Below are 10,520 nucleotides of genomic sequence, written 5' to 3' on the forward strand. Positions count from 1 at the left end.
GGTTTAACCTCCCCATCCACCCACCCACAAAAACCCAAAAACGATGACTTGGCTTCACACAATCCCTCCACTTGGCAGCCTTGAGACGTGTTGCCCGTCATCCAAGAGAAATTTTTAATTGTGACAGAAATATAAATGGTACACCACCACATGTTTTTATATAAATGATGAGAAATTTTAATTTTTAAGTATTAACTTTTTAACATCAATATCTTACCATTTAAATAGTGAGACATGATCAACACTGGAAAAATCTCTCGTCATCCGGGTAGCCCCAAACAAAACCTCGATGATATACGGAGTGGCGGGAACGATCAGATTGCTTACAGGTAAGTCAATTGCTTGCTTTTACTCGCTTTGGAGTATTTCGAAACGAAAATGTGTAACTTTTTTCCATTGTATCGTATAAATCTGTGGATTGAATGGCTATATTTCCAGGGAATGGTGTTTGTTTGCTGAATTGATGTCTTTGGTGCAGGAAATTATGCTCTTGTAATAACTTCGCGGACGGAAGTTGGGACTTATCTCGGCTTCCCTGTTTATCGAGTGACCTCGATGAGGTTTCTGTCCTACAACGAGGGTATGAAGAATTCAACTGCTCAGGAGGTAAGGGTTTTGATTCTTTTCATTCGTTAGCGAGTTTGAGAGTGACTTGGGATGTTTTAATTTTGTGATGTGTTTGTGCAGAAAAAGGATGAGGCGTACTTCATGGCTCTGTTGAAAACAGTCCAATCAACTCCGGGGCTGTACTTCTCGTACAAGACTGATATAACACTAAAGTAAATTCTTATGTCTATTTATGTATCTATTCGGTAAAGTGTTGTATTTGTTTATTTAATCATATATAATTGATCATTTCTACCAGCTTTCAAAGATGTAAGTTAGTGGAAGGATGGATGGCGAAACCAATATGGAAGCAGGTTAGTTGGAAATTTGGAATATTGGGTTTATCGGGACCTCATTAGTTCTTAAAAGTGATTCATGTTATATACATCAGGTGCATATAAGCATATATATTGTCCACGCGTTTAGTTTACTAGGCATCCTCAACTCTTTCCAATTCAGAGGGTTAATGGGGAAGGAAAGGAAAACCACCCTAAGGATTTGCCAACTTCTGTGTTTTTGTGCACTATACTTATCTTTTGTTCTCAAGGTGAAAGTTTCAGCTCAATAAAGATGCCTTGTCAGTTCATATCCTTGAAAACATGCCATCCTTTGTGCAATTTTTTGGTTGCCAAGTGATTCTCCCTTCCCCTTTATCCAAAGGATTTTTTGTCAGCACTAGAAGACGAGAAAGCATGAGTATCGAGTCAACTGACACACCATATCATATGGATGTTTATTAGTCTTTTCTCTTAATGCCATTTTAGCTCCTATCAAATGATTACTTTACACATTACAATCTATGACTAGTAATTGCTTGGTAGTTTTTAACATTAGTTGTGTTTTCAGGCTGACCCTCGATTTGTTTGGAATATAAATCTTTTGGACGAACTTATCGAGTATAAGGTTAGACTTTCCATCTTCGAGGTCATAATTAGTTAAACAATTTGAAGTATTTTCTCGCTTGCCACCACTTAATGTACATCTTTAAGAAAGAAGAGCATTTCCACAAGTCGTCAGTTCTTCACACACAAATTTTATTGCTAATGCTCATTAATTTTCTCATGGCAGCTAAATGGGTTCATTACTCCTCTAATACAAGGAAATATCCTGAATTTACTGATTTTATTGCTAATGCTCATTAATTTTCCTATATATGTATATAGCTCCAAACAAATAAGAAAGGACTGTGTTGCCCAAACTTAACAATCGCTGAGTGGTGAAAGCAAAAAAGGTAGAGGAATGCTTGTTTGCTGTGATGCAGATAGGACTCTCATGCTATGCTGTATCACCAAGGGAGCGGATGCTTCTAAGTATGGTTGTCGGAAAAATGAGTGCAATTAGAGACTTGTACCTCAAAGTTCAAGAAGGCTAACGAAGGATAAATATATGCAGCTTGTGGTTTTTCTTTTCTTGTTTTTCTCTACTTTTCATGCCGTTGCTTTGAACCTTGCCTCTTTTTAAGTATCCCAGAGCTCTTAGCCAGAAGTTTGGTCAATTTTCAAAGTTTCATAACTCAATCGTTTTTTAACCAAATTCGACCCATAATATATCAAAATGAAGATAGGAAAGTGTAGAATAAGATTATACCATTTGGAATCCCAATGGTTAGCCGGAGATGGTCGGAAAATAGCTTCAAATTTGACTGGTCCGAGCCGGAGATGGTCGGAAAATAGCTTCAAAGTTGACCGGTCCGAGGGAAAACTGGAAAATATGCCGGAAACTGGGTAAACTTTAAACGTTCATAACTTCTTCAATACTCAACGAAATCAAGTGATTCAAAAATAAAAATCATACTTCTCGATAAGAAGAAGAGAATAGTACCTTTTCAAAGGCTAAATCTCCATGGTTTGGCCAAAAAAGGGCTCGAAAATTGGCTAACTCGAGACCAAGACAGCCAATTTCGAACTGTTTTACAGACAAAGGAAGGCGATTTATCCATTGAAAAAGGTACCATTCTCTTCGTCTCGTCGAGAAGTATGATTTTTATTTTTGAATCACTTGATTTCGTTGAGTATTGAAGAAGTTATGAACGTTTAAAGTTCACCCAGTTTCCGGCGAGTTTTCCAGTTTTCCCTCGGACCAGTCAACTTTGAGACTATTTGCCGACCATCTCCGCCAACCATTGGGCTTACAAATAGATATAATCTTATTTTAAACTTTCCTATCTTCATTTTGATGTATTTTGGGTCAATTTGGTTAAGAAACGATTGAGTTACGAAGCTTTGAAAATTGCCCAAACTTCCGGCCAAGAGCTCTAGGACACTTAACGGAGTTTTTAACGGAATGACCAAAATGATGGATGGTGGAAAATCTCAGGGATCACTTCTATTGATTTGAAATCTCAAGGATCAAAGTGAGGAGTTATGCAAATCTCATGGACCATTTTGGCTAAAAAGACTACACATAAAGGATCAAAGCCAAAAGCGAATGCCAAAGAAGTCATTTTCCCAAACCCATTTGCATGCATTTCCTCGCTTTCCCTTTTCCAATTTTTTGTAATTATATCTAAGAACAACTAATTCTTTTCAAACTCCAATCAAGAAAAATAAAAAATTGTATGTAAATTTAAGCTCTATCTGTAGATTAGCAACAACAAAAGCAAACTGATTCCAACGATCCAGAGAAATTTGGATTTTAAGGATTTGAGTTAACTGAAATTGATTTGGATGAGCAGTTTTTTGTTTCAATTCATGGTGCAGCACGAATGAAAGAGGTGGAGAAGTAGGAACGAAATGGTGAGAAAATTTGGTTGGGCAGTATTCCATATCAATTCAAAGTGGAAGAGGAAGGAAACGGTGCAGATGAGAGGAATGAAGCGGTGCTGCAAATCTCCCTAGCATGCCATGCGTGGAAAACTTTTTTCCATATACACGTATGCCTATAGGGCAATTTGGGAATTTCACTGTAAAAGCACAAAAAGTAGGAACACATAAACATTAAAATAAGGGCAAAAACGTCAAAACACTGTTGCTTATGAACAGTGTTTTTCTCATTCCGCTTTAGTATATATAAATTTCAACAAATCATTCTGACGTGTACGAGAAACGGAAGCACATGAATTTACTTATGGGGATGAATAATTAACAAATAGTTTTATTGTTGGTGTTGACACAAGTTCAAACCTTCTTGGATTTTCCACTTCGTGTATATAAAAATTGAGAGACTTGTTGAGTTGTTTATGTGATAAGAAGGGATAAGATCCTTGGCTAAGGATCCTTTCTACTCGCAATTGGTGTAGACCTCGTAACCCTCACCCTCGTGACCAGCAGACCCTTCTTCCTCTCGTCGCCATCGACAAGTGGGTGGGGATCAGATTGGCCACCAGCAGGCTAGTCTTTATCCGTTTGTTCAGAGTTGCAGCGATAATGGTTGTTTCCTCCCAGTCGGCGTTGGAGGTCCCCAGGAATTTCAATTGCGCTTATATTCATCACTATAGGAATTGGGCTCAAGCTTTCCCTGGCCCTTTCTCATCAATGGACTCCTGGCATATACGAAGGAGTGCGGTTTGCTCGATAAATTTCTACCGCTTTATCTCTGAGATGTTTGGATTTTTCAAAACTCTATGGACATGCAGAAGAGAAATGGTATCCCCACTCAGACCAAGACATAACTTTTACTTTTTCAAATAAAAATTAAGGTCAAGCAGGGTCAGGAACAACGAATCTCTTTATTGCGTCAATGAATTCTCAGTGTGTGAGACCCAAGGGTTCTTCCATCTTTGACTTCCAAGAAGAAGAGGAAGGGAAATAAAGATTTTTGACCAGAGGATTTGAATCGAACGCCCAAGATAACTTGGTCCTCAGAATTTGAAGCACACAGATCCGGAGAGAAATCTTACCCGATAAGAACCAATTTTTTATCTCCCATGCCATGTAGTAGCCACCATGAGCATCATTGGCTGGTCAAAAATCCCAATTGGCAACACCAGCATCTGATAAAAGATTATCACTTGCAGCAACACGTCATGAACCAATTTTCTCTATTCAAGCAGCGCAGCAGCTTTTTTGCTGAACATTTCTCATGCCAACCAAATTCTCTCGTCACTAAAAGTCAAGGCAAATTTGTCACCTACCCTTCAACTTCACTGCTACCAGCAATCACTTGGAACTGCACCACCCACTTTATTATTTTGTCCCATTATCACACACACTAGTGGCTAGTTTAATGACAGGGACTGAAACATATTGAGATCAAGATCAAGTTCAAGTTTGTCCAATCAGTGTTCCAATTTAGTTAGACGTCTTGATTTGAGGCACATTGATAGCAAAGACGTATTATATTTATGTTAAGTTTAATACTTAGTAAATAGTTGATTCATTGTATGACCTAATCCAGCCACCCTTCCCATAGTAGATTATCCCATCCACTTAAATGCAAAATATTGTTGTGTCAAAAAGTTCTTTCTGCACCTCCCTTAGAGTAGATTATCCCCTCCGTTTAGACGTGGAATATAATTGTTTAAAAAAAATAGTCTTTTATGCAACGAAAATGTTACCTCAAGTTAATTGTAAACTGTTGTGTGGAAGAATAATATGTTAACCACTTTTAAACTCAATAGTGGTCTGTTTACTTACCAAGAATGAGAATGCAAAGTGTGGGTGTAATTCTCACTCTTGACATCATACGTTTACTAAAATGCAAGGAATGAAAAGGTAATGGAATCCCTCGTTAAACAAATGTGTTCCTTTTATAATTTCAACCATGTATCATTACAAATAAAGATTTGCTTATTCCGTACCTGAACAATGTCACGTATATATCACTTTCATATCATTATCATATCCGCAAAGTACGCAAACATGCCCTAAATTACAACTACAACAAGAGTTTTTCATCAATCGAAATAATTCAGTCCAAGTCAAACCACAACTCACAAGTAAAGAATCCATCCTTCACACTTCTTTTGTACTTGGCCATTTAAGATTTAACGACTTCCCCCACTTGCAACATTGCCTATTTGGAAAGACATCCCACCCCCAAGGGTTTAACCTCCCCATCCACCCACCCACCCACCCACAAAAACCCAAAAACGATGACTTGGCTTCACACAATCCCTCTACCTGGCAGCCTTGGGACGTGTTGCCCCGTCATCCGGGCTGCCCCAAACCAAACCCCTCATCCGGGTAGCCCCAAACAAAACCTCGACGATATACGGAGTGGCGGGAACGATCAGATTGCTTACAGGTAAGTCAATTGCTTGCTTTTACTCGCTTTGGAGTATTTCGAAACGAAAATGTGTTACTTTTTTCCGTTATATTGTATAAATCTGTGGATTGAATGGTTATATTTGCAGGGAATAGTGTTTGTTTGCTGTATTGATGTGTTTGGTGCAGGAAATTATGCTCTTGTAATAACTTCGCGGACAGAAGTTGGGACTTATCTCGGCTTCCCTGTTTATCGAGTGATCTCGATGAGGTTTCTGTCCCGCAACGAGGGTATGAAGAATCCAACTGCTCAGGAGGTAAGGGTTTTGATTCTTTTGATTCGTTAGCGAATTCTAGTGTGACTTGGGATGTTTTGAACTTGTGATGCGTTTCTGCATAAAAAGGATGAGGCGTAGTTCATGGCTCTGTTGAAAACAGTCCAATCAACTCCGGGGCTGTACGAGACTGATTTAACACTAAAGTAAATTCTTATGCCTAGCACTCAGCCAAAGTTTAAATTTTTTGTATCTGTTAGGGTGCCGTTTAAGTACATTCCGCTGTTTTCATAGCTGTTGTGTGATTACTGTTCAAAATCCTATCATGTCTATTTATGTATCTATTCGGTAAAGTGCTGTATTTGTTTATTTAATCATATATAATTGATCGTTCTGCCAGCTTTCAAAGAAGATGTAAGTTAGTGGAATGATGGATGGCCAAACCAATATGGAAGCAGGTTAGTTGGAAATTTGGAATATTGGGTTTATCGGGACCTCATTAGTTCTTAAAAGTTATTCATGTTATATACATCAGGTGCATATAAGCATATATATTGTCCACGCGTTTAGTTTACTAGGCATCCTCAACTCTTTCCAAGTCAGAGGGTTAATAGGGAAAGAAAGGAAAACCACCCTATGGATTTGCCTACTTCTGCGTTTTTGTGCACTGTACTTATCTTTTGTTCTCAAGGTGAAAGTTTCAGCTCAATAAAGATGCCTTCTCAGTTCATATCCTTGAAGACATGCCATCCTTTGTGCAATTTTTTGGTTGCCAAGTGATTCTCCCTTCCCCTTTATCCAAAGGATTTTTTGTCAGCACTAGAAGACGAGAAAGCATGAGTATCGGGTCAACTGACACACCATATCATATGGATGTTTATCAGTCTTTTCTCTTAATGCCATTTTAGCTCCTATCAAATGATTACTTTACACATTACAATCTATGACTAGTAATTGCTTGGTAGTTTTTAACATTATTTGTGTTTTCAGGCTGACCCTCGATTTGTTTGGAATATAAATCTTTTGGACGAACTTATCGAGTATAAGGTTAGACTTTCTATCTTCGAGTATAAGGTTAGAATCTAATAAACTCAATGCTTAAGCAGTTTAGAACATTTTAGTCTCATATTTCATCCTAAATGGTTGCATGTGCTATACAAGTTTTGTTGGAATAAATAAATATATATATATATATATTTGTAGCATGTGGGTTAAAGGATGAAAGATCGATTCAAGGCACGTATAAATAAGTTGTCTTTCATACTCTATTAGCCCCTACATACAATGTGCAAAAAGGATATGCAAATTAGTCTTGTGGATACAATTAAACATTACATTACGCCTATTGTTTGTCAAAGTTTTGCACACTTCTAAAACAAAGCCCAAACGCTCAAAGGGATAGACAAGAATGATCAAGATTTAACTAGAAACTAATACTGCAGATTTAATTTTTAGGCTTTCATTATTTCAAATAATAAAAGTACAAAGATAATTTTCACTTTTTTTTCCTTCTCTCTAGCCTTGATATTGCTTACATCGTGTTCTCTCTAAAACATTTGCTTGAGTTGATTTTATAGGCCAATGAATAAGCTAGTATGACCCAGAAGCCCATTATTTCATTCTTTTTTGTTTTCCGCAAATTTATTATATCAGGTCATCCCATTTACAACATAAAATTGATAAATAAGAAAAACAAATTTTGTTGTATGAATTTTTTTTAAGGAACTTTAATGAAAAGGGTTTGGACTAAATTTAGTTTAATAAAAAATCATCCTATAATATTATTTAATAAAAAAGTCTTCATATTTAATCATAAAGACAAAACTAATTAATATCAAGCCCACAAACATTAAACACACATGGGCTTAATTAAAAGCCCAAAACAAAATAAATTTTTTTTCCAACCCTTGCCCCTAACGGAAACTCCATTCTGTTAACTAATTATGTTAGAAACAGACTTCCCTTTTTGGACAAATAAACAAGTGGAGTCAAAAGGAGATCCGAAGGAAGACCATTGGAACTGGAAGGCTGAGGTATCAGCGCAATGTGCCTCGCAGATTCAAGAGCTGTTTCAGAGAAGGTATTAATCAAATCATTTTTTGGGAGATTTTTATGGTCTTGCTCTGTTTGTTTGTTCTTCATTTGTTTTCTTTGGTTTGAGTTTTGTGCTTGAATTCGCTTTCATATTGGGAATTTTGTTTTGAATAGGCACCGAAGCTGCACCAAGGAATAAGGAAGCAGCCGCAACTGCTTAAGTCTTCTCAGCAGTCATTTTGATTGCAATTTGGGTACTCAACTACAGCTTTAGAAAGCGATTATGATTCTGGACAAATTCAATATGAAGCTGTTTGTTTGTTTTTTTATTTTTAACCTTAAATATTAGTTGCTTTTTTGTGTTGGATGAGACTAATGTCAGTTGCCCTTCATAATTACGTAATGTTTTGGTGATGTGCAATGTCTTTGAATTTATAATGAGTCGGCTAATATTTATTATTCCAATTTTTCTCTCTATTGTAAATTGTAATGCCTATTGTGCCCTTCAAATCTCCACAAGGTTGTAAGTCAATATTTTTTTTGTATGGAAAGCTGCTCATTGAACTTATATATGCATATTTTGCAAGTGATCATTTACCACAGTGGTGAAAAGGTGTTGTGTCATTGTATGACGGCATGGGTTCGAATTCCGTTGGTGGCTAATCTAACATTTAACTTTTTCACTCAAAAAAAAAAAAAAAAAAAAAACAAAAACTTATATATGCATATTTACATTATATCATGTTTTTCTCCTCAATGTCTACCAAATTAATGGCTTAAGTGGACTTCTTCAACGAAGGCAGCAATGGACTCTTCATTCTTTTCCTCCATGTCCGCCAAATCAATCTTATAGGTTGCCAACATCCAGCAACATACATTAGGCTCCATGTGAATGTCTTTGTTCTTCGTCCAATTATATACCCCTTGAAGGCTACATTACAAAATTAGATATCCAATTATTTTACAGGATATTGATAGAATTGAACACTGATTATTTCTTGAACTAAATACGGGTATTATCACTATTTCGTAAACTTAACACTGACTATTTCTTAAACAGAAAACGGGCACCATCACTATTTTTCTTAAACTGAACACGGACACTAGCGCTATTTTTTAAACTAAACAAGGTTACTAACACTATTCCTTAAACTGAACACTTTTGCTAATACTATTTCTTAAACTTAACACTGACTATTTCTTAAATTAACACAGTTATTATCACTATTTCATAAATTGAAAACTGACTATTTCTTAAATTGAATACGGTTAATAACGCTATTTCTTAAACTTAACACTGACTATTTCTTAAATTAACATGGTTACTATCACTATTTCATAAACTGAATACTGATTATTTCTTAAATTGAATACGGTTACTAACACTATTTCTTAAACGTAACAATGACTATTTTTTAAACAGAAAATGGGCACTATCACTATTTCTTAAACTGAACACGGCACTTTTGCTATTTTTTAAACTGAACACGGTTACTAACATTATTTCTTAAACTAAACTCTTTTACTAATACTATTTCTTAAACTTAACACTGACTATTTATTAAATTAACACGGTTACTATCACTATTTCATAAACTGAACACTGTCTATTTCTTAAATTGAATGCGGTTACTAATGCTATTTTTTAAACTTAACACTGACTATTTCTTGAACAGAAAACGGGCACTATCACTATTTCTTAAACTGAACACGGGCACTATCGCTATTTTTTAAACTGAACACGGTTACTAACACTATTTCTTAAACTTAACACTTTTACTAATATTATTTCTTAAACTTAACACTAACTATTTCGTAAATTAACACGGTTACTATCACTATTTCATAAACTGAACATTGACTATTTCTTAAATTGAATACGGTTACTAACACTATTTCTTAAACATAACAATGACTATTCCTTAAACTGACAAGAGTACAATCACTATTTCTTAAACTGAACACTGACTATTTTTTAAGTTGAACACGGTTACTAACACTATTTCTTAAACTAACACGAGTATTATCATTATTTCTTAAACATAACACTGACAATTTCTTAAACTGACACATGTACTATCACTCTTTCCCTATTTCGTAAATTGAACACTGACTGGCATAGGTACTAACACTATTTCTTAACTTAACACGGGTACTATTACTATTTCTTAAACTAAATATTGACTATTTCTTGAACTGAACACGGTATTATCACTATTTCTCAAATACTTCTTACCTTTTTTTGTTTTTGCTAAAAAAATTATAATGAGAATCTCGACAACAATTCAATTGAAGTTAATACACATCGTTGAATATGATAAATGTAAACTTTCTCACATTATAGAAAATGACAATTATAAATCTATCAGCAACAAAATTATGCATCTCCTGCAGTCTCATATAGTAAAAAGTATGCAGATTTGCAAATTGGGTTAGTCTCGAAACTTTTGAATGTGCATTA

General features: G+C 35.6%; 1 protein-coding gene across 1 annotated transcript; it reads left to right on the forward strand.

Moving 5' to 3' along the window:
• Nucleotides 1-238: 238 nt before the first annotated feature.
• LOC137744264 (phosphoinositide phosphatase SAC8-like) lies at nt 239-1,978 on the forward strand (the record flags this gene model as incomplete). Its single annotated transcript, XM_068484122.1, has 7 exons — nt 239-329; nt 479-606; nt 688-779; nt 866-920; nt 1,453-1,509; nt 1,675-1,761; nt 1,868-1,978. Coding segments are annotated over 7 exons (621 nt in total), but the record flags the coding sequence as incomplete, so codon positions are not given.
• Nucleotides 1,979-10,520: the final 8,542 nt, after the last annotated feature.

This window comes from Pyrus communis, chromosome 9 (assembly GCF_963583255.1).
Source record: "Pyrus communis chromosome 9, drPyrComm1.1, whole genome shotgun sequence".
Lineage (NCBI taxonomy): Eukaryota > Viridiplantae > Streptophyta > Magnoliopsida > Rosales > Rosaceae > Pyrus > Pyrus communis.